This window comes from Paramisgurnus dabryanus, chromosome 5, assembly GCF_030506205.2.
Source record: "Paramisgurnus dabryanus chromosome 5, PD_genome_1.1, whole genome shotgun sequence".
NCBI lineage: Eukaryota > Metazoa > Chordata > Actinopteri > Cypriniformes > Cobitidae > Paramisgurnus > Paramisgurnus dabryanus.
The window spans coordinates 48,251,024-48,275,530 of NC_133341.1; the positions used below are offsets into that span (position 1 = coordinate 48,251,024).

The 24,507-nt window shown below is 38.4% G+C and overlaps 2 protein-coding genes across 11 annotated transcripts in view; one reads left to right on the plus strand and one right to left on the minus strand.

Moving 5' to 3' along the window:
* The window catches only part of mast4 (microtubule associated serine/threonine kinase family member 4), a 152,275-nt gene extending 134,391 nt beyond the window's left edge, over positions 1–17,884 (plus strand). For 6 of the 10 annotated variants that reach the window (XM_065284553.2, XM_065284555.2, XM_065284561.2 and 3 more), the window contains 11 exons: positions 1,425–1,526; positions 4,807–4,932; positions 5,602–5,714; positions 6,592–6,707; positions 7,064–7,281; positions 7,553–7,747; positions 7,930–8,153; positions 10,142–10,264; positions 10,369–10,505; positions 11,160–11,344; positions 11,483–17,884. In XM_065284553.2, the coding sequence (XP_065140625.2) occupies positions 1,425–1,526; positions 4,807–4,932; positions 5,602–5,714; positions 6,592–6,707; positions 7,064–7,281; positions 7,553–7,747; positions 7,930–8,153; positions 10,142–10,264; positions 10,369–10,505; positions 11,160–11,344; positions 11,483–15,285 (5,342 nt within the window). In that variant the 3' untranslated portion in view covers positions 15,286–17,884. The remainder of the gene's footprint in view (positions 1–1,424; positions 1,527–4,806; positions 4,933–5,601; positions 5,715–6,591; positions 6,708–7,063; positions 7,282–7,552; positions 7,748–7,929; positions 8,154–10,141; positions 10,265–10,368; positions 10,506–11,159; positions 11,345–11,482) is intronic. The other 4 variants (XM_065284554.2, XM_065284556.2, XM_065284558.2 and 1 more) reach the window with 2 other exon arrangements.
* A 2,476-nt stretch (positions 17,885–20,360) lies between these two features.
* cd180 (CD180 molecule) lies at positions 20,361–23,588 on the minus strand. The gene is made up of 3 exons (XM_065284562.2): positions 23,043–23,588; positions 22,780–22,940; positions 20,361–22,668 (listed from the first exon to the last, which is right to left on the minus strand). Exons 1-3 carry the CDS (start codon positions 23,142–23,144, stop codon positions 20,934–20,936), a joined length of 1,998 nt encoding a protein of 665 aa, XP_065140634.2. The 5' UTR covers positions 23,145–23,588; the 3' UTR covers positions 20,361–20,933.
* Between the last annotated feature and the right edge of the window lie 919 nt (positions 23,589–24,507).

A 24,507-nucleotide genomic window follows, 5' to 3' on the forward strand; every position in this document is an offset into this window, starting at 1 on the left:
GTCCATCCCTTTATGACCACCATGTACCCATCCTCTAATGGTTACTTCCAGCAGGATAATGCACCATGTCACAAAGCTCGAATCATTTCAAATTGGTTATTTGAACATGACAGTGAGTTCACTGTACGAAAATGGCCCCCACAGTCACCAGATCTCAACCAAATAGAGCATCTTTAGGATGTGGTGGAATGGGAGCTTCGTGCCCTGGATGTGCATCCCACAAATCTTCATCAACTGCAAGATGCTATCCTATCAATATGGGCCAACATTTCTAAAGAATGCTTTCAGCACTTTGTTGAATTAATGCCAAATAGAATTAAGGCAGTTCTGAAGGCGAAAGAGGGTCAAACACAGTATTAGTATGGTGTTCCTAATAATCCTTTAGGTGAGCCTAAGCCAAACATCCTTAGCTCCTATGAATCTTTTATGTGACGTGTCCTTCCTGCAGTGCCTGTCAAGGGTGCAAAAACACTGTTTGGAACGGGCACGTCCTGCTGCATTACTGAGGCATACATGGACCGATTGCCTGATGTTATAGATTGCCAGTGACAATGTTATAAATAATGTTCAGTTTCTTGCACAAACATTAATTTATGTTGTGTGTAATGTTTTACGAGAAAACTTATCTTGGATGACCTGATGGTGAGTAAATTAACAGCATATTTCGATTTTAAAACTAACCTTTAAATCCAGTATAGTTGCTCTGTCCTTAAATTTTACATCCAATGTAATCTCCCCAAATTTTTATTAGCAGGCTTTCATTAATATTTATGCCCTGTACTTTTGAATCAAACCCCACGAGAGAGAAAACAGCAAATGGTTTCTGCCGCCATTAGTTGTGTTTTCTATCATGGGGTTATCATGTGAGTGACTCTTAATTAATGTTTCCAGCTAGCTGCCATTGCCCTGGGCTTGGATACATATTCATGCTCCTTAAATCTTATTCTAATGTGTGGCATGTGTTGCTGTAGAGGCAGTGGAAACCAACAAAGCCTATCTACTCATTTATTTCACCCCACTGGCCTTTCAGACAAACTCTTTACCTTTTTTCTCATCTGAGTTCAGTTTTTTTGCTACTCTGCAATCCCTTGAGTTCTGAGACACTAAACAAACTTCACCAGAATATCTATACATATTTCTTGAATGGATATTAGGATGTTTTATGCATGCTTGTTTATGTGTTGAATGCATTTTTATGCATGGTAATAATCCCACGTTTTGATGCCTGTGTGAAAAGATTCTCCATATTCATTAGTTTGTTGTGCAGAACTGATGGGGTTCTGGTACAATGAGAGCCTGACAAAACCCAAAGGTGCTTTCATCTTGAATAAAATACCCTTTTAACTTGAAAGAAATGGTGAAAAGAGTTTTTGTTTGAATTGGATGATAATGATGATGAAACGATCTGCTTTCTCTTTTCTCAGATGAAATAAACTGGCCAGAGGGGGAGGATGCACCTCCAACTGATTCCCAGGAGCTTATCACCCTGCTTCTCAGACAGAACCCTCTGGAACGTCTTGGCAGTGGTAAGGGTCCTAAATTATCAACTTAAATTGTCTTTGGCGAGCACATAACAAGGACTAATGTTGGCCAGTTGGCCAAAAACTTTCATAGGGATTGCAAAGCGCATGGTTTCAATGTATGAACAATAATATCCCCTTTGCTATTTTTTTATTTAAATCAGACATATCATGAAAATCTGACTTTTTCCATGTTTAAGTGCTATAACTGGGCCCCCAGTGCTTTTATCAACTTAGCAAATGTGAAAAAGATTAACCCAGTAACTTAGTTTCGGTAAACCATTCTCTGCAAACATGTGAAAATAATGGTCATTGAAATTTGGCTCCCTCTGTGATGTCAGTAGGGGATAATACCGCCTTTTAAACTGCACTATCCAACCAGGGCGCTGGCATTTAGTGCAGAGATCAGCTCATTTGCATTTAAAAAGAAACACCCCAAAATGGCAAATTTTTGCTCACACTTACAAAGTGGCAATTTTAACATGCTATAATAAATTATCTATTTTATATTGAGCTAACTTCACATACGCACTCTGGGGACACCAAATACTTATTTGACATCTTAAATAAGTCTTGTGAATTTTTTTTATATTTAAAAATATTTTATCATCAAAAAGATGATGTTTCATTAACTCTTTCCCCACCATTGTTTAAAAAAAGGTTGCCAGCCAGTGCCAACATTTTTTATGATTTTTGCAAAAATGTAATGCCTTCCTTTTTTTGTGTTTTTGAAGCTTTGATTGTGTTTACAGTGCACAATATAACATGTGTTTATGTTTCACATGTAAAAAAGCGGTATTTTTCACACAGTTTACTTATCTCTATACCGCTGTTTTCACTGTACTAAAAACAGGCTGATGTCTCCCTTGTTCTGTGAAGTCTCTCCTTCATAAATCCGTAAAGAGGTTTTGGATTGTTTAACTTGTTTAGTGTGTTTTGATTCGACCGCAGCTTAGATTAGCCAGAGCCATTTGAGCTTAGCTGGTGACTGACGTATTCCTGTGGGCGGGGTTTAGTCAAAAGCTCTTATATTGACATCATTCAATCCGGAAGTAGAGGGCTGTAGTCCAAACCAGCCGTTTGCTGTAGGCTTTGAAAGGGGACTTCTGTTAAAGAAAATATGTTGCCTGGCAGTGAACTTTGAGCTTTATCATTTTGCAGGTATTATTTATACTCTAACGGCAACATTACACACTAACTAAAGTTTGAAAAATGGGACATTCAAATAGTCAACATTTGAATTGGATCCAACCTTTCAGGTACCCAATACCAGTTCTTGTCTTAGGACAACTTTGAATTACCTTTTTCAAACCACTTCAGATGTTGACTAGTATATATAAAGATACATTATATCAGATTTTTGATATATCAAATCTAAAAAGAACAGACCATCTGCTTTAAACAACAACAAAAAACTATTATCCTATCTTCATTTGTTTTTAAAAAGTTGAGTAAGAGCGCCACCTAGTGGATAACAGCGGAAATATGGATTGATGTAAAAACTTGTCATTGGCAGGGAAACACGTATACTCCGTGAAATATAGATATATTGTCCATTGTTTACATCAGTTTTCACATGCATGTCTTTTAATCGAATATAACACTTGTATATGAGATTACACTCGCATTCAAAACTAGCGGTCAAACTTGTTTGTAAAAGTAGGCGAGAGTATAATACATAATATCCAAACAGCGCTGTCAAATATCGTGACATCATCTGACTCGCTCGTTCCTCCAATGACTTCATGGAAAATATTGATAGACAGAACATGTAGCCAATTAGATAAATAATCCAACGATCTTTGTGTGACGTTTTATTTCCTGGTGTGAATACGGCATTTTATACGCTTATATAAGGATAAACAATAAAAAGAACGAACGTGTATGCATGTAAACAAAAGACTTTTATTTTGGGGCTGACTGGCACTTAGAAAAGCCACTAGTCTTACAAAAACTCTTGCAAGAACCTCATTTTTGGGCCTATTGACTTCAAACGTGAAATATAACTTCTTTAGACTTGTGGCTTTGGCATCATTACATTTCTAGGTTTCACACACATATTTATCATTAAGATTTTTAGTATTAAAAAAGATGTTATGCAAAAAAAAGTAAAACAATGTACTTCAGCCTCTCTAACTTTTTTAATTTTTATCTTAAAATAATTTTGAAACCTGGAAAACGAAGCTAAAAGTGTCTTCTATCGAATGATACCACAGTTATGCTTATACTATAAATGGTTTAGTTAAGTGCTTTTCAAGAGGTTTACATTTTCACTGAATGTTCTTTTTATTTTGTAGGATAATTAAAAAAGACTTCATCTTTAGTTTTCACAACTAGGTCACCTAATGTGTTTTAGAAAATAAACAGAATAGAACATACATTACAGTTTTTTAGTCAGTGGCAGGTTTAAAAATGACTTTTAAAAGTAACACACAAATCTTAGAAATACCAGGGATTTTCGGCACATGACAAAAAATGATAAACATAAAATCTATTCAAAACCCATACATGTGTCCTGCTGCAGTCCTTGCTATTAGTGTTTCCTATTATTGTATGCAGATAATTTATAGTGACACCTGGGCTGTACATAAGGCCAGCATCCTGTCACACAAATAAAATCAAAGCAGGATGTTTTCACCAGAACTAACACAGTCCAGCTCTCCATTCAGCCTTTAAAGCAGACATTATACTGCTGGTCATTCACAAGAAATTGCATTATTTATGTCTGTGATACACCTAAGAAACGACAAAACAAAGTAGTTTTCCATTATTTGGATTTGGTAGAGACGGTAAACTTTCTGACCTCTTATTGTGTTAAAGGATTTTCTTTATAAAATTTAGATGTAAAACTTTACCACTTAACAAGTGAACGTATACGCTCGAAAGTTTTTATTCACTTGTACAAGCTGCCTATTGCAACATCAAATATTTTCCACTATCCTAATGTTTCTGTTCTCAGTACATGAAAAGATGCAGTTCAGTGCAACAAAATTACAACCAGTCAAGACATTTTTGTATAATATGTACGGTATGAAATTAGGTTTTTTACCAGTGATATTGCACTGTGTGGGCATGGTTATTCAACACTACACCACAGAAGTAAAAATGAAGCAAAAGACAGTACCTCCTCCCACTTGTTGTTGTTCCAGTTGTGGCTGGTTAGGACAAAAAAACAGATTAAGATCAAAGAGATATGATTTATCACTTGATTATCATTGCACCTTGTCAGTTTAGCACACAATGAAATAATATGAGGATGAAATTTGATTGGCTGTGTGTATTCCAGCAGGAGGGGCATATGAGGTCAAGCACCATCAGTTTTTTCATAGTCTGGACTGGAACAGCCTGCTGAGGCAGAAGGCAGAGTTCATACCTCAGCTTGAGTCTGAGGACGACACCAGCTACTTCGACAGTAAGTGACAGCCTGACATTAATTGCAGGGGTGAAGTCATCGCCCTTCACAGTTCATGCACGCAGGGCAGGGCTCAGAGCCAGTGCCTATCCCTGTATTTGTTTATTATATTTAATAGGAGGTTTAGATGTTCCAATGCAATTTTGCATGTGACAGTTTGGTGACGATTAGTTTGTTTGGTTTGGAATGATTTCAACAATTTGCTTTTATCACTGAATTGTTTTTCAGTGCCTAAATGATTTGAACACATTATTGTCATTGTGTTAATTTCTAAAATTCATTGTTGGTAGATTTTTATATACAAGATGTACAGTGAGAGCTGAAACTAAAGGAATAGTTCAAATAAAATACTTTTTTTCAAGAGCTCATTCTGCACAAGATCCATTATAACACATACTACAATAATTTAATAAAAATGTTTCAGAACTTGTATAGGTACATGCATAAAGCACTTACTAAATACAATCACATTTTTGTATTTCATGGAAAAGGCTACATTTAGCACTTTTCTATAAAATAGATTTGAATCTTGACCAATAGCTGTCAAAATCTAAAGAGTATTAATAAAGCCATAAATGTGGAACGCAAACAGAATTAATGAATTGAATTTACCTGAGAGCACATCGACATCACAACACAAAGTGACACATTTTCTCTTTTTACTTTCAGCACGATCAGATAGGTACCATCACTTAGAAACTGAGGAGGAGGACAATACCAACGAAGAAGATTTCAACGTGGAACTGCGTCAGTTCTCTTCCTCCTCACACCGGTTCTCTAAAGTGAGTCTCTCTATGTTTGTCACACAAATTTCTGTGTAATATATAGTCAGTTGTCATGATGTGCAGAATCGTTCACCCTCTGTAACCACCAAATATCCTATAGGGTTAAACTGAAGTCTGAAACAGCACTACTATCACTGTCTCCCTCTGGCATCCATCTCTGCTCATAGATCTGTGTCTTTACCACAGTCAGAGGATCTATGTCTGAACAGCAGAGTAAAGGCACAGAGTAAAGTGCAGAACTTTGGTGCAATGCAGTATAGGTTGATTCTAGAAACTATCAGGCACAGTAAAGGCCGTGTCACACGGTACGCGGCAACCGCGAGTGTTTAATTATTTTTCAATAGGAGACGTGTGGAAAGTGGCAAAACGGTGGTGGTTACAGAGGTGGAGCGGAGTTGGTCCACAAGCCTTGCTCATGCACCCAAAATCCTGTCCCTTCTCCGGACATAGCACTTCATGGCAGGCGCCGTTGAAGAAACACAAATTTGCACTAAATGCTGCACAAAACGCTTCCAATACAAGAGAAAAGCTGAAGCCGCTCGGCGATTTTGCCGTGTACCGTGTGAAACCGCCTTAAATGTATCTGGGTGAAAGCTGATATAGTCTGGGGAAAATAAAAAAAAATTGTCTGGTGGTTCTCAAAATGTCAAATGTTACATTTGAGGAACTTCCTGTTCTATCCTGTCAATTTTTTTATGTGTGTTGCTATGACATAAGCACTATTTGTATCACTCAAAGAACAAACCTTGTAGGTATTAAACTTCTGCAAAAAAAAACATTTTAATTGTTTCAGGATTGACATATCTGTTGAACCACATTTGATACTTTTTCTAAAGAGTTTAGTGATGCATATACATTCTGCTTGTGTATGTAGGTGTACAGTAGTCTGGATCTGTCACGAGGTCAGTTGGAGGAGAAAGGAGAAGAAAAGAAGACTGACAGTCCACTGACCGTAGACTCCTTGAGCTGGACTCCAGACTTCACTGAGATGTACGTAACCAGAAGCAATCCTTTATCATCAGGGCTATTCATCTCCAGTCCTAGAGGACCACTGTCCTGCAGACTTTACTTCCAACCCTGATCTAGCACAGAATTACTTAAAAAGACCAGGTTTATTTGGTTAGTAGGAGGTAAACTCTTTGGGAGAGTTGCCCTCCGAAACCAGAGATGAATAGCTGTGCTCTGCATAAAGAATAATCCTATAACCAATAATACTTAATAGTATGGTCTCCTCAGTTCCTGAATTTGGGCCCTGTTGATTAACTTCAGTAAGTGGCCAGATCATCTATTTAGAAAGGACTTTCTATTTTGCTTTTTAAAGAATTGTTCTTGTTACTCATCTTCAGCCCCTCCCTCTCTCATTCATCTGACACTGAGAGCACCAGTCTGAGCAGATGTTCGGGTCTCCTCCCCAAGTTTGCCATATCTGCAGAAGTAGAGGATGGCGAGGGCTCCCTGGCTCTGGAAGACCCCAGTAAAGTGACTTTTAGTATTGGGGAGTTGCCTCAAGATGATCCTGATCCTGCTACACCCTGTAGCACCATCAGTAACTCCACCCTGTCAGGTACAGCACATGTGAATGGACATTGAGTCTTTTCACACAATTCTGTCTTTATAAATTAAAAATATGTGATATAACTGGGCCCACATGGAATCTGCACAGATTTTTCAGCAGGGTTTTGGCAAAATTCAGTGCATGCCAAGATATAGAACTGGACTTTTTTTAAAAACTAGATTTAGTGTTTTATCTGTGTGAATCTTTTTTAATGTGCTTTATTACTGATCACTGTTTTGTTTTAATTGTAATCAAATCCTCTTTCACACTCTTTGAGTAGGCAGTTTTTCCGAGCACCTGGACCAGGTGCCCTCAAGGGGAGAGGGAGTTGAGAGTCCAGACAGCTGTAAGCCTTCCTGTGATACAGCCACCTTCCTGAGCACTCCCAGAACTGAGACCACAGACAAGCAGTGTGCCATCAGCAAAGTGCCAAAATCAGTGTCTACCAGTGCCCTGTCTCTCATGATCCCTGGAGGTCAGTGTGTGTAGTTATGCATGTTGCTATGTATCTGTGTGTCTGATGTTGTCTCTGTCAGAGGTTCCCATTATTATGATGGTAATACATTGTATAATTGTTTTTTGATTTATTATATTAAATTAATTTCTTACTTTAACTGTAATTCATTTTTAAAAGTCAATCTTTCTTTTGCTTTACAGATTTTGGTGTATCCCCATTAGCAAGTCCTATTTCTCCATACTCGTTGTCATCAGACCCATCCTCCAGAGACTCCTCCCCCAGCCGAGACTCCTCTCTCTCTGGTGTCAGCTGTCGACAGCCAATCATCATTCACAGCTCAGGAAAGAAATTCGGTTTCACCCTGCGAGCGATCCGGGTCTATGCCTGTGACAGTGATGTTTACACGGTTTATCACATGGTTTGGGTAAGAGTGTATCTTTTTTTACAGCTCAATTCATAGCTCATAAGAAAGATTTCCTAATCAGTTGACCTTTCGCTAAGCCCCACCCCTCGAACGAAGATGAGCCAATGACAGTTGCATTGGGTATCAGTTGCACTGGGACTGGAACTTGGACAACTGCGGGTTTCAGCAGCATAGAAAAGCATTGTAAAATCATAAGCTTAAAATTTTTTAAAATTTAAAATTGTGTTCATAAAAAACAAGACAATGCATGTCCATGTACAATATAGCAATAATTGAGTAATGATTTGTAATAAATTATAAAGGCCTATTTCATCATGTGCACACTAGGGCTGTCACTTTTTATTCGATGTTCGAATATGCATTCGAACATGACGTGAAATATCCGTATTCGAACTATAAATAAACCATCCGGTTTTTAAAATGCCATGTGTAGCGCATTTTTTACAGTAACACCTCGTAATAGGAAGGAGGCTGAGAGTGAGACCGACGACTGCAACTGTGCGCAAGAGAGGGAATCAAATTGGACCAACATGAACCTAATGTGCATGTCAAGATAGAATTATAGTTTGTATATAAAATGACATATAACACTGCTATAAGTGTTAAACATTATAGCAGAATACAAAACTTGCGTTAATACGTTCGCATTATGAAAATAGCATGTATGAAGATAATTTCATAATTTTTACAACGCAATGTAAACTTTATATTAAACAACAACAGCATTTGGCTTGTAAACGGATTTTAAATGATCATGTGCTGACTGTCGCGAGTCACATAGAAGACAGAGTCAAGTGAGATCTGCTTAACTTACCGGTAAGTTTAATTTCATCTCAAGTATCAAAGGGTTTGTGCTCTCTATCATTGAAAACGGGCAAGCAAACAGCACGCGCAGGGTTAATGTACTTGTCACTGATGGCTCACAAACGCGCAGGATAGGCTATGTATGTATGTGTCCTTGTTGTCAATGAGATTACTTCTCACAAACACGCTCAAGCACGGGATATGTGTGCTTGTCAATGACGGGCATTAAATCCGCAGAATTCCGCGGGGTTTTCTGCCGAAATCTGCGGGCGCGAATTCCGTTTGGGCTCCTACTCCTGCTGCTGTCCAGGTTGTCACGTTGTCTGTAACTGAATCATTTTTTTGTAAACTTCTGAATCAAGTTTTGTATTCATAAGTTAATAACCTGCTGTTTCAAACATTAAGTAAAAAGGTAATCCAGACAGCCCAGTTTCAGTTTATGACTGTCACTGTTAATAATTTTGTGACTGAATCTCCATTACGGTGGGTTTTGATGCGCGCCGGGGGGGGGGGTGCCCAGATATTCGAATATATTCGGATAAATTGCATGATATTCGAAATCCGTTCGAATTTGATTTTTCTCAAAAGTGACAGCCCTAGTGCACACTGTAGTATAGACCCTTTTAACAGCCCACGTGATCAAATAGTTGCGCGCACTTTTTGGCAACGGAAGTGGTGTTGTTTCCCAGTGGTTCTAACGTACACGGATCTGGTAGCCCGATACCATTCAATAAACTCAACTTTTTAAAACGACATTCTGCTGATTCTCGCCATACTTCCGTTGCCAAAATACGTTGCTATGTCATCATTGTGTACAAACAGTAAAAGGGTTTATAGGCCCTCTGCTTATAAACCTGGTTTGGCTTTTGAGAAAAGATTGCCCACCCCTGTATTAGATGATTAATACAGTGTGGAATGGGTTTGTGGACCTACAGTATGATACTTCAATGTGGATCAGGCTATACAGCAAACTAAGCTACGGACGAAACCTTGTTTTGCTCAGCAACTGGCACAACTGAACCTAGTTGGTACAAAAACTGAAATGAACATGGAAGAACAGGGATTCAGTTGTAGCGTTTTTCCATCTTGTCTGGTTGGCACACAGTGTTAAATAATAAGCGTATAAAGCTTTTTAACTGTGCTTTGTTGTTGTAATTTTAATTTTTGGGTCTGTTTGGTATCAGAATGTAGAAGATGGTGGACCTGCTCATAAGGCTGGTCTTAAAGCTGGAGATCTGATCACTCATGTGAATGGAGAAACAGTTCATGGTCTGCTTCACACTGAGGTGGTGGAACTACTGCTGAAGGTACAGAAACAAGCTGCAATAGTGCAACCACAACTTTTGTGTTTCTTTTTCGTTTTGTTTTATAGTAAGTCTTTAGACAAAGATGCCTTTATGTCATTTTGCAGAGTGGAAGTAAAGTTGCAATATCCACAACCCCCTTTGAAAACACTTCAATCAAAACTGGTCCAGCAAGAAGAAATAGTTACAGAAGCAAAATGATTAGAAGAACCAAGAAGCCCAAGAAAGAGAAAACACAAGAACGGTATGAAAGAGAAATAAAGTCTCTATAATAGTGTAAGAACACTAGCAACATCTTTGTCAGTGCCACTAGAGGTAGCTGTTGTGTCAGGATTTTGTACAGTGGCTGGGTGTATAATGGAATAAATGTGTTCTGCACTATTGGGTCTTGGAAAACTTGTTCATTTTGGTGGGACCAATTAGACTGTGGTGGGCTTCAACAGTCTATGTGATTAATGGGAAGTCTTATGTTTCACATTTGGTTATTATAAATGTTTGAGTCAAGAAATAAGTAATAAAAATTTGTTGATATTTTTCTAGTTCTACTTGTTACATTAGATTTAAAAGTTGAATCAAATTGTGAGGAAAAAGTATATCACAAATGTAGTAGGTAGTCCAGTTTTTGCATGAATGTTGTACATTTGTTCTCTTAATATTTTCTGTCATTCTAGACCAGTGGTGGGCACTCCGGGTCCTGGAGGGCCACTTTCCCTGCAAAGTTTAGCTCCAACCCTAATCAAACACACCTGAATGTCACCTGTGTTTGATTAGGGTTGGAGCTAAACTTTGCAGGACAGTGGCCCTCCAGGACCAGGAATGCCCACCCCTGTTCTAGACATTGTAATATTCTGTGTTTGTTTTTAATTAATATAGTGCTGTTGTATTTGCTTCTCTTCAGGCGACGATCAGTATTCAAGCGGTTTGCCATGCAGCCTTCTCCACTTTTACACACCAGCCGCAGTTTCTCATCACTTAACCGGTCGCTGTCATCAGGAGAGAGCCTGCCTGGATCTCCCACACATAGCCTCTCACCACGCTCCCCAACAGCTGGCTTTCGTCCAACACCCGATTTTACTCAGTCAGGTTAGCGTGGCTTTTATTTGTCACATGATGATTTGCCAACTCATGCACTTCTTTGCAATTTTCTTTTGAATGTAAATCATCTGAATGCAAATAATTTTAATAAAAGATTATTTAAGCTTGGCAATTTTTTTCTTGCAGGTGGCACTTCATCACAGAGCAGTTCCCCTAGTTCCAGTGCTCCTAATTCACCTGCAGGCTCTGGTCACATCAGGCCCAGCACTCTGCACGGTCTGGGACCTAAACTCCCGGGACGTCTCCGACAAGGTCGACGCAAATCGGCAGGCAGCATTCCCCTTTCTCCACTGGCTCGCACACCCTCCCCAACCCCACAGCCTCAGCCGACATCTCCACAGCGTTCACCATCTCCCTTACTGAGTCACACATTGGGAACCACCAAAACCTCTCAAGCTTTCCCTGGCAAGATGCATTCGCCTCCCACCATTGTCCGTCATATGGTGCGACCTAAGAGTGCCGAGCCTCCTCGATCCCCACTATTAAAACGAGTGCAATCAGAGGAGAAGCTTTCTCCCTCATATGCTGGAGACAAAAAGCATTTATGCACCAGAAAGCACAGTTTGGAAGTGACCCAAGAGGAGGCTCAAGGAGAAGCCTCATGTAGGTGGGAGCATACCCCACCATGTACAGAGGATAACAATTCATGTGAGCCACCTGCCATTACTCGAGTGAGGCCGGCTGAGCAGGGCTGCCTAAAGCGGCCTGTGACTCGCAAGGTTGGTCGGCAAGAGTCAGTAGAGGACTTAGACAGGGATAAGCTGAAGACCAAGGTGGTGGTGAAGAGGCATGATTGGGCTGAGCGACGGGACTCTTTGCAAAAACAAGACACCATGCAAGATGTGGAAGGTCCTATTTGTTCCCTCACTACTGAAGATAAGGAGTGGGGTGTTCTAGCGAGAACCAGTACAAGAACCCAAACTTCCGAATCGCCTTCACTGGACAAGTCTACTAATGCTAGTTTGAAGGATGTGCTGTACAAAAAACTAAACCCAAGAGTGTGTGAGAGCATAGCAGAGTCTGCAAGCAGTGGGGACTGTGCTTCACTGTTAACTGAGAGATCATCTTTATGCCAACCCGACAGACAGCTGTCTAGGACAATGAAGGAATGTATTAAACCAGACAGGTTAGATTTTAAAGCACCCAACATTGAGTTTGCTAGAAAGAGACAGTCCTTTGATGATAGGGAAGACTCCTTGTGTCGCATTTCATCTAGTGTTCACGAAAACATTCATTTCAACACCACCAGGTCCAAAAGTCTTCAGTTGGATTCTGCTATGGCTTTAGAACATGTAAAAGGGGGAATGTGCAACATTCACAGTGCTTCTGAAATGAGTGCTGGGACTAAGCTATTCAGCGGCAGAGGTGAGAGTGCAGTAGAAAAACTTCAGATGATTGCCTCCTCCGAAGGTCCCATCAGGAAAACCTCTTCTGAATACAAACTGGAAGGACGGCTTGTGTCATCTTTAAGACCCCTGGAGGGAACACTAGACATCGGCCTGCTTTCTGGCCCTCGGGTGTCCAAGACTGACACATGTCTCTCTAAAATGGCAGACAACTTTAGTGAAAGTACTATATTGGCAGGAGATCTGTGTAGAAAACCGATAATTCCACAGAGAGGGCCACCAGGAATGCTTAATGCTAAGGACAATGTGAATTTAAACTGTAAAACAAATTCAAAAGAAGAATCCACATCCAATAAAGACTCTATTATTAGTCCTGCTTGCAGTGAAGATTTTCATGACAGAAAGTTGCAAAACACACCCCCTAAAGTGGAATCCCTGGATGTAAATGTAAAGTCAGAGAGTAGGCTAAAGACCGCTCAGGAGATTAGGGCTGCACGACACTGCACTCATTTTGCATGTGGGAAAACACCTTCTATCAGAGAGGTAAGCAATGAAGACCAAGAAGAGGATATGGAAAACTGTGAGGAGGCATTGGAAAACCAAAATGAAGTTAAAAAAATTAAACTGATAGACTCTACCAAAACTAATGAACCTGACAAGTCCCCAGTTTCCACTATTGTGAAACCCCAGCTCATCTGTATTCAGCAAACCCCAGCAGCAACTTTTGATTTTATTGGGTTAATCGAAGCACCATCCACTTCAAATTCAGGGTCTACAAAAAAGGAAATCCTACCAAGCAAAAATGAAGACAAGCCAGCCAATTCAAAGAACACTGCAAAGGATGTAGAGCAGATTTATCAATCAAAAGATGTTATGAGCAGTACAGTTGGGACATCAAACCCACCCTTGACTGTGAAGCAGAATCATTTAAACAGAAAGGACAAGGTCAATATCACAAAAGACTCTCTTGACTTTACTGCAAAGCGTCTTCATGATTCTATGGGAGATAAGCCAGTAACTACAATACAAAGCATAGACAACAATTTAGAGACTTTGCACAGAGACAGAACAGATGGCACACCAATTACAGTTGCTGGCTCAGAGCAGGTTAACACGGAGACAAAAAACAAGAAAGCACTCATCCCTCAGGATTTATCTACGGCTCCCTCTGTCTCAACATCACAAGAAACCGCTGAAGCCCCTTTTGTTAAAAGCCCATTGTCACCCAAGTCTACCCTTCAAAGAAAAGCTGCTCTATCCTCAATTGTTGCCCCACTAAAGGCCATGCCTGTCACTGATGCACAATCCCAGGTCTTAGCAAGCACCAACCGTCAACTGTCTGGATTGGCAGAGGTAAAAACAACCACCATCCAAGATTTACAGTCCGAACAAACATGTGCCAAAGTGGAAAGCTCTGGGAGTTTGGCAAATGGACAGACGATGAGTAATTCAGTTCAGTTTTCCAAACAAATCTCTGAAAAAACACAAAATGCAAGTAAAAAATCCAGTCCGACAGTAAAGGATCTCAAAATCATGGAAGCACCAGTGGAAAAAACGGGAGATAAGTTAACAACTAAAAATGACCTAAAATGCAGTGGGAAAGAGACAATAGTCTCTGCAACTGAAGTTTCAGTGTGTCAAAAACAAGAATCGCTTGTTAAAAGTCAGGTATATGCTAGTTGCACACCAAAGCTGGACACTGGTGTAAGCCCACCAAAGACTAAAAGTTGTGTCATTACTACAGGAGACACTGTGCATGTGAAGTCAACACTTAAAGCTGAAGAAAAGCAGAAATTTAAGAGTGCTGTTGGTGCAGACAGCCTGAAGGCCAGTAAACAAGCTATGGATGGAACAGGGACAGGTCCAGAACAGACTTCAATAAAACGCCAAGAACCGTCTGATAGCTCTTTATCAAAACAAACTCCTTTGAGTTCCAAAAACAAGCCCAGAGTAGACTCTCCACTTGTTACGCAATCCATTGGTAAGACATCTGAGGACAAGGCAAAGCTAGAAAACAAGGCACAGCCTTTTGTTAAAGACACCGTAGTAAAACAAAAGGAGCAGAGAGAGTCAGTCTTGTCTACACCTAAAGTCCAACCCCAGAAAGAGATTTGCAATGGTTCTCAAGGTGGATCTGGGTCAGTGTTGCCTATACCAGCTGTTAAAATTCTTGTTTCAAGTGGGGTCCCTTTAGGTAAGGGCAGTTGTGCCACGGATGAAATAGTTGGAGCTTCCTCTAAGGAGCAAATGAAGCCTAGAATTGAGGTTCAGAGATCAGAAACGGTCAAGGTCTCCAACGCAAATGATGTTGTTGGAACTACAGCTATGTCCAGTCCTGAGCCTAAAAATATCTCCAGCGAGTCAAAGGTAACTGATAAATCAATTTCGTCCAGCCGAAAAGAGCAAGTAGAAAAGAAGAAAAAAGAACACTGTCAAGAAACAATATCAGCACCAAAAACTTCTCGTAAAGACTCCCCGAAAGGTGCAGCGTCGGCAAAGGATAATGCCACTTCTGAAAAAGATGTAGTACGTTCAAAACAAACAAAAGATTTGCCGTGTGGTTCTACTTGTAAAAAGTGCTAAGTTATTGTATTTGCCAAGGTTATTGACAAGGACTATGAGGATATTAACATCTTTTTTTTTGTCTGTATGTTATATCATCAAGCCTTCCTATTTGCGGACCGGTGAAACTGTTACTTTGGGTTTTCACAAGAAATCAGAGGGATGAATTTGTGTTGTTTGTAATCTGTAATGCTCTGTTTATATAACTTTGTCTAAAAAAAGAGTGTAGGCTGAATGTAGACTTGTTTTGCTGCTGATTTGTGGTCACTTTTTAGATCAAGCAAAAGCGCCAAAATTAGTCGTTATATTGTGTTGCGGTGTGATGTAACAAGTGGCGTGTGCAATAATTATGGAGTGCCGATGCTTTTTTAAAGCTCAGCAGTGCCAATTTGGGTTGAGTGGGGAGAAAAGGCACCTAAATTTTAAGCTAAAGGTGCATGTAGACTGCTCGTTTAAACTTAGTTACCATGTATTACACAGTTTTCTGATGTATTTAAAAACTATATTCAGAAAATATATGTAGCAATGGTGCTAATAATGTGGCTTACACTCCGCAAGTAGAAAACTCACTACTACTATACTGAAATTTTTGTTTTGTTTTGTTTTGTGTGGTTCAGAGTTTCGTTTTGGGTAGTGGTGCACAGAAGGAAAGCACTTTGTCCTGTGCTTCTCACCTGGAACTATTTTATATTGGAATCATCTAATGGTTCTGGAATCGTAGTGGAAGGGGCCTTAGGGTTTTTTGGGAAAATGTGACTTGCTGTTCTTAGCAGGTTATGGTGAAAATCACATTCCTTTCACATACATTTCTAAGGGTTCATTTTTATGCAATATATTGTAAATACAGCAGCGTTAAATGTACAGAAAGGGTTGGGGGGGAAATGAGTGTTGTATGTTTTATATGTATGTATTTTGCTATGTCATAATATGTTTGTAAACTGTACTTGATGTTAGTCTCCTAGTGTTGTCATCTGCTCAGTAATTCTGCTGAAATGGAGTCTATACTAGAAGAAGAAGAAGATTAGTCTCACTCGGTAATGGAAGTGTACTTGAAGTTTCACTGAGGTATGTCGGGGATAACCACAGGCATTTTCAAAAGTGTATTTTAAGTGATGCAGCAGAGTTGCTCTCCGAATGTTCTCTCAATCGTCATGCTTGATGTCGCTAACAATGAAATCATGTATATTTACTTTAAAACAGGGACAACGCAAATGTAGCACATTATATAAAAGGCAAGTTTCACAAACTGAAGGATGACCCTATGGTTAAAGTTTGCTACTATGTAGATAATATTTACCATCTGTTTCTAGCATTTAGGGCTAACATTTGCCATTCAGTATCAAGAAACATGATGTACTTCCCCTGGTTTGGTTGAAAGGGCTTATACGGGGAATTATTAAATGTGCTTTAGTGCTTTTGTTGTATGTCAGGGCTTGTGGCAAGAGTTTCACCACATGTTCCTCATGTTCAGTCAATTGCTAATCTACTCATATGCAAAGTACAAAACTTACAAATGGTGATCGCATATACTTAAATGCATTTGTGCTGTAACTTCACACGTCTGGTATAAAATAATGAATTAGTGGATTTCTTTCATATCAAAGACCTTCATATCAAACTTTCAAAGCTATCATTAGGTTAGCACAGTGACCATTCCAGTTTACCAATGGTTCCTAATAGAGGCATCAAATACTAACTTAAAGCAAAGCAACCGTATATCTCAGCCAATGTCAGTACACGTATATCGCTGAACATGTAGGCTATATTACAGTATGTTATTAAAGTACTTTAATAAAGTGTTTAATGTAAGCAAAGAGCATATTTATAGGAGCTGGTCACACAAATGTACTTAAGTATCTAAATAACGGAAATGCACCATGATAAGAAAAGCTAGAGACTGAATTTTCTGTTCCTCGTAGACTTTACTATGTAGCTTAGGAAGTCTAGAGAGATCCAGTGCACCTTATGACTAAACAAGATGCTTATTGGGCTTTCGGGCAAAGATCCTATAGGCGTGCATAATACGAACTTTAACAATTAAGATTATGAATGTTTTTTAGAGCATATGAATTGTCTGTTATCGAATATCGACAGTATTACCATGACTAAACCCAGACATTTGTTTTGTTGGTATTGCTTTTTGTTCGTCCCCTGCCTTCTCTGAAAATTGATGTTTAAATCCTTTAAAAAGCACATTAAATGTTTGTTTACAGCTACTTCATGGATGTATATTATGTACATTGTGTTATTTGCCAAATTAATGTGCCGTCACAGGAAATAACGCTGTGATCGATGTGTGTGTGTGTATGTGTGAGTTCCTCTTAGCAGACACTTGCTGTTAAAGACTGCCGGTGTGGTAGCCTGTTTCTCGTCTTTCCGGTTTAATACGTTCTTGCTTGTTTCCAGGCGTTTTCTTTCTTCTCTATGTGTGAAATCAGTGTTTATATAGATGACCCTGCTTATCATCGTCTTTTAGGATCTGTGCAATAAGAGATGTGATTTTGAGTTTTGTACATCACCCACAAAAAGCTCTATGGATGTCATAGATGTTGTATACTATACAAATATTTATACTTCTAAAGTTGTATAATACTGAAAATAAAAAGGCATGTGAAAATGACTGTTTCATGATTTATTATATAAAATATTTTTCATTTGAATTGCCAAGCTCAAACAAAAATATCTAGCAGACAATGCACAGGGTTAGATATCTTCGATTCGGAAAATCTATTTTAGTAGACGGCTGTCAGAGGCATTTCACGTTTTGTGGTGGACAGTGATTTTGAAAATTTTTAACTAACTAGTCTATTTGATTTACAACATGAAAGCAGATAGTAAGAGAACACCAATGTTTAAAGGTTCCCAGCAAGCAACATCCATCATTGCACTGTCTAGGTCAGTGGTTCTTTTTTGGCGTGCAGCACCCCTTGTATATGGTGCATCCCTTCATGGACCCCCCAAAGAAAATTAAACATTCTAAAGCTTAAAATATGAAGTATAAAACTGCCCATTCTGGTTCTTTATTCTGATTGGTTGAAACGCATTTAAAGCCGTGATAAAACACCCCGGTAACCCCACGGTTCAGACCGCATTACATAAGTATCACTGCGCCACTGTAGCTACGTACTAATTTATGGAAATAAACACAGTCTTTAATCATATTTTTATTTTTCTACAATTGCACAATTAATGGCGATATCCAGATAAATGTCAATAAATATTGTTGAGTTGTAACGATCAGCCCTATCAGCTGAGTTACAAATAGTTAAAAGGGGTCAGATCTTACTGTGTGAGGTCAAAACCATGTTAAAAGGATGACAAACAATTGAAATGAAATTAAATAAGTGTATTTACAAGATCACAATGAACTTAAAGCAACACATTAAAACTTAAGGCTGTTATATTAAAAGACAGGAATACAGGAAAACCAAACCTAAAACAATCTAAAAGTTCAAGCGTGTTAAAAGTCCAAATGTGCAAAGTGTTCTCCAGTGTATATACAATCCAGTGATAGTGTAATCCACAAAAGATGTCTGGAAGGGTAAATCCACAATAAAAGAAACTCCTCAATCCAGCAGTGGATTAGCTTTAGCATATGCTACCCATGTACTCTATGCTACTTCCTTTTATAGTGTTACTTGTTTCCTGTCATGTTATCACTCACATGACAGGTGAACCATATCGAAATAAAAGACGTACCCACAAATTAAAAGTAAGAGATAAATATGGAATAAAATGGCTTAAGACTACATGTAAAACCTATTTAAAACTCAAATATACTTAAAATCATAAAAGATATATATTGAGCAGTTAAAACATGAGTCTTGTGTGGCAGTGTCACAGAGTCATCTCCTCAATAAAGAGAAAACATTCCCTGAGGAGTTTGTACATCAAAACTGTATTTCCACTTTTATCCACTGGGTGGCGATCTTACCCAACTTAAACACTGATGCATTCACTCAACACTAAAAACACAGTGGCTGCGTCTGAAACCGCATACTGTATAGTAGGTACTGAGTTAGATGAAGTACCTACTTACTTGGCCTAAAACAGTAGGTACTGTATAGTATGAATCCTGGTAGTATGAATGAGATATCAGCGCGAAAACAGCCGCATGCCTCTTCTTCTTCGTTGGTTAACTCCTCTCCCGGGGCATCATGGGATAGTGAAGCATCCATCGCATGCACACTGCAAAATCTAACCGGAAGTAGTAGGTCATCCGGGTACTTTTCGCATACTGTTTTTCGAATATTATGTATTCGGACATACTACTCGCCTACTGCTTTTCGCGTACTATATAGTACGAAGTAGGCGGTTTCGGACGCAGCAAGTGTAAGTTTGATCAGGTTCTTAATGTGATCTCTTACAAAAGTTCTTCACAAAAATGGAATTATCTCAACTTTTAGCTGAAAATTTGAGAGGTGATAAGTGAACAAAGGAAGTAGGATTAAACTTTTTTTAAGTGGAGCGTCTGTTCTTTCATTTTATATTTTGTGTTTATTTAAATAAGATAATTTTTTTCTGGAAGGCATTAAACTGAAACTGGGTGGCAACTTAAAAAAAAAATGCTGATAAGCAAAGAGTTAAGCATGCTTCCAAGCATATTTGATCATCACTTCAACAGTTGCATGATATAAATGTTAATTTATAAATTAGATGAATGTTGATTTATGAAGATAAACATTACAGTCTTTCATTGTGTCTTTGCTGCGTCTGTGTTGGTTGGGAACTACGCTCTGTTGCAGCCACACTTGAATCTGAGGAACTACTTTGTTTGGCGGAAGAGTAATATTTGTACTATTATAATTACAACTTATTTGTGTTTTAGTTATGAAATCCTGCTATGCATATGAAGTAATCGTTTAATAAAAGCAATAAGCCCCACGAAGCAGTGAAGTTACAGTGCATTTTATAACAGCTAACGGGGGTTTAGGCACTCTGCTTCATGTCGTGCCTAACAACGCCCCTTAGCTGTTATAAAATGCACTGGTAACCCACTGCTGCTTGGGACTTATTGCTTTATTAAGCAAACATTAAATGATACAATGTATAGCTACTGGCTAGTAGCCTTATTTTTCTGAGGTTTAATTATTAAATTTAAGATAAATTAATGTATTTGTAATTTAATAAAATGTAAAACTGGGGGCCCCCTGGCACCATCTTGCGGCCCCCAGTTAGAGAATTAGTGGGTTAACTACACTATTTAAAAGGTTTGTTACAGCAATGCTTTAGAGGAACCATTTTTGGTTCCTCAAAAAACCTTTCTGTCAAAACTTTTTTATAGAACTATTTCTTACATGTTTTATAATCTTCAGATTTTAAAGGTTATTTATAGAACCATTTAGCCACAAATGGCTAGCACCTTTATTTGAAGAATGTATGGACCCGATACAGTCCGTCTTTGTCTAACCCACTTCTAGCCAAAATACTTGAATTAGAATTTAGTTACATGTTGAAAATAACTTGCGAGATGTATGATCATGTAAACAAAGTCATCTGTGATTATTGTGTTTGGTTTCATGTATTTATTTATTTCATTTATTTCTGGGCTATGGTTATACATTTATTAAATTTTCACAGACAGCCCAAATGTTGCTTGTTTTAGCCTAGATATCTGGGCTGTGTCATTTAAACTCAAAACCGTTTGCTGGATTATGTAGTTTGCATGTTTATAATAGTGTGTAGCTTGTATATCTTTTCCTAATTCTCCAGATAAAAAAGAGAACAAAGAAAATGACACACAAAACAATTACAATTACAACTATAACAGGTGTACCTAAAGGAAATTTACATTGCAAATGGACATCATTAATCCTTCTTCCTGTCCCGTTACAACTTGTCTCTGTCAAGCGTCTAACTTTGAAAGCATTTTCCTGTACCCATTGGATAAATTTAAAATTGCTACAGTTGCATATCAAAGGGTTATTGCTCAGATCCACAGTACTCGCATTTCCCAAATCCTTAACATTTTTAACATCCACCATCATAATGCTGTTATTAGCATAGTTAAGTTGGAGAAACTTTAGTGAGTAAAATGCAGAGGTGCTGAATCTGATCAACCGATTCTCGCTGAAGTCTACTTGCTTCAGATGTGTGAGCTCTTTAAACAAGTTATCATTAAAGGCGCTGATTCCACACGCAGACAGAATGAGGGTTTCCAAAACTGGGACCTGTCTGAAGAGCTCTGGTTGGGTAAGAACTCCACCTCGAATTATGTTCCCCTTTAAATTGAGGTGTTGCAGGTTCTTCAAGCCCTTGAAAAGTTGAACGTTGGTCAGATCCGTGTTTGACCAGGATAGATTGAGAGTTTTGAGATTTTGTAGACTACTGAAAGGTGAGCTGTCGTTCAAAGTATACGCTAAATAGGTGTAGTCCAAGTGCTCCAGTTGTGGAGTAACTTTGAAAGGCTGTGAATTCCAGATCATGGGTGAACCGTAGCTGAGACTGAGAAATTTCAGTTTACTCAGACCAAACAGCTGGTCGTTGCAACAGGGTCCTGTGGGGTTTACTCTGCTACGACTGAGATCCAGCTTTTCCAGGCTTCCAAGACTCTCCAGGCATCTACTGCTAAAATTTAGCTGCTTAAAGTTTCCACTAATGGATAAATGTGTAAGCATGGGAAAGCTTTTGGCGTTTATGTGACAGATATCCAGAAAGCTATTCTCATTTAGTACCAGATGAGACAATGTGGATAGGCCGGACAGGTTAGAGGGGAGGAAACTGAGGTGGGTTCTGGTAAGGTCCAGCTTTTGAAGCCCATCAAGGCAATGAAATGTGCTGTTATTCAGGTCTGGGAAATGTTGGAGCTGGAAATTCAGTTCAATCACAGAGATTTTACAGAAAGATTGTAGCGCCAGAGATGTTATGAATGTCTTTGGGTCGGATTCATACAATCCTAGACTAAGTCTTTTGGTTTTAAGGCCTTCGAGGCCCTTCAGTATTTCAGAAATGTTCATCTTTCCTAGGCAGCCATTCAAATCAAGACTTCCGAAGTTGAGTGACTGAAAAGCTCCTGGTTCTACATAGCTAATATAGTTTCCATTTAAGCTAAGGTTCATACCAACTAGATTGTGAAGTGTTTCCAAATCGACTGCGCTTATTCTTTCAATTGAATTCATGCCTAGCTGCAGACTCCTCATGTTTTGCCAACGGAATTTGCTTAGACCATCTAAGGAGCTAATGTCACTTCCTCTTATGTCCAGGACTTCCAAATAGGCAAGATTATCTGATGGGATGTCTAATAGGCTTTTTATATTGGACTGAGCCAGACTTAAATATTTCAAACCTTGCAATCCGGAAAAGGCTCTGTTTGTGATGAACACAAGTGGGTTTCCAATTAGAATGAGGACCTCCAGGGGTACATGATGTGTAAAAATATCCTCATACACAAAAGTGATGCTGCATCTGCAGGATTTAAGTGCAAGTAAGAATATGTTAGGTCATCTAGTTAATCATTTTACATCAAGGCAAAATGTCTACCAAAACACCACTGAATAGAAGAAGAATTCCTCTCACCTTGTGAGGTCTAAATAGTGTAAGTTGTGTAGTCTTTCAAAAGTAAAGTTGTATAGGGCAGGCAGGTAGTTAAAGGTGAATTTCAGTGTTCGGACAGAATTTGGTACCTCGTCAGGAATCAATTGTAGGTTCATATCACTACAATCATAGCCATCAGCTATCTAAAATACAAACAAATACATTAAACAGTAAACCATTATCATTTTACTCCAAAGTTTCATATTGAACAGTATGACAAAAACTACAATAAGTTGTATGCATACCTGTACGCATTGTCTCCTAGTCCATGGTGATGCTTCATTAAAAGCTAAAAAGTGTAAGATTATAGCGTAGCATAAAATCAAAAGAACAGAAGGTCTCTCCATAGTGTACAGGGAATAATAAACAACTGTTTAAGTATAAGGAACTTAATGTAAAACAAGAAGTATTTTGTTATAGCTTCCTCTTTTCCCAAAACAAAAGGTTACTGGTTTGTATAGGCTTATAAAAAAATCTACCACACTGTGCCGTTGTATAATGCTGAATTTTTAACATGTTTCAATATGGTCTTGTTCTCTAGTTAAACATAAAATTTTGCATTTAGTATATCATATTATTTTATAAAGAATGCTTACTGTGTATCTAATATTGTAAATATTTTTTTGTTTTCCAAATAAATAAATGAATATGTTGACATTGTTATATTTTCTCCACATAACTAATTTCAAACATGTTGAAGTATTTCAAAGTCCCAGTGAAAATGATTCACTTTTTATAGTGACACTCGACTTTTTTTTAAAATTGGCTCATTTTCCAGCCCCCCTAGAGTTAAACATTTGATTTTTACAGTTTTGGATCCATTCAGCCGATCTCCGGGTCTGGGGGTACCACTTTTAGCATAGCTTAGCATAATCCATTGAATCTGATTAGACCATTAGCATCACGCTCAAAAATGACAAAACTTTCAAAAAAATTTTTTTGATTTACAACTTGTGTGTGTGTTGGTGTGTGTGTTTAGTGCAATGCAATAGTTTTAGATTTTGATATCATTTGTGGAAAGTCAGCAAGTTTTAAACCATATGCTCTAGGCCTGTTAAGGGAAGTTACAGTATGTCTGATAAGAGTGACATTTTTAAAAGCATTAAACAAGTAGTGTCATAAAAACAAAAAGTTTTTTGGCGAACAGGTGAAATATTTGAGAGAGCAAGACAAAAGGGATTGCAGTATGCATTCGAGGGTATATCCACGACATAATATGCAACCAATTGGAAAATAATTTAATCAAAATTGAAGCTTAAGCATATAGCTCCCAGCGCAAGCAGCAGCCGCCTCATATGGTGACCATTCAAATGGGAAACATACAAATTGGGGAACAGCCTTTTTTCATGCACAGTAGGGTAAGGGAAATTTGTGAAAATAATCTAATAATTATAATTCCAACATCTTATCCATAAGTCCTGTGGATGTGGAATACTTAATATTTTAGTATGTCAGTCAGCCTCTGTTTTGCCTTCAATCAACTTATTTTATGTTCAAATATATGCATTATGAAAAAAGAACGTCATTATTTTCAAGCAATGATGTACTGAGTTAGCTAGCTATATTACATTAGGTAATTTTGTTAAAGGGACATTTCACCGGTAGAAACATTAATCTTTATTGAAAGTGGGTCATATTTGTATTTGAAATGTAACATTAATTTAGAATTTGGTGCCTATTTGACCGAGAAAAGACAGAATGTGACTTTAG

Bases quoted from the DNA above. Each gene is read 5' to 3' on its own strand.
- cd180 (XM_065284562.2), bottom strand. From the start codon at position 23,144: ATGGAGAGACCTTCTGTTCTTTTGATTTTATGCTACGCTATAATCTTA. The intron at 22,941-23,042 runs GTATGCATACAA...TTTGTATTTTAG, and splicing joins CTAGGAGACAATGCGTACAG to ATAGCTGATGGCTATGATTG. The intron at 22,669-22,779 runs GTGAGAGGAATT...TAAATCCTGCAG, and splicing joins CACTATTTAGACCTCACAAG to ATGCAGCATCACTTTTGTGT.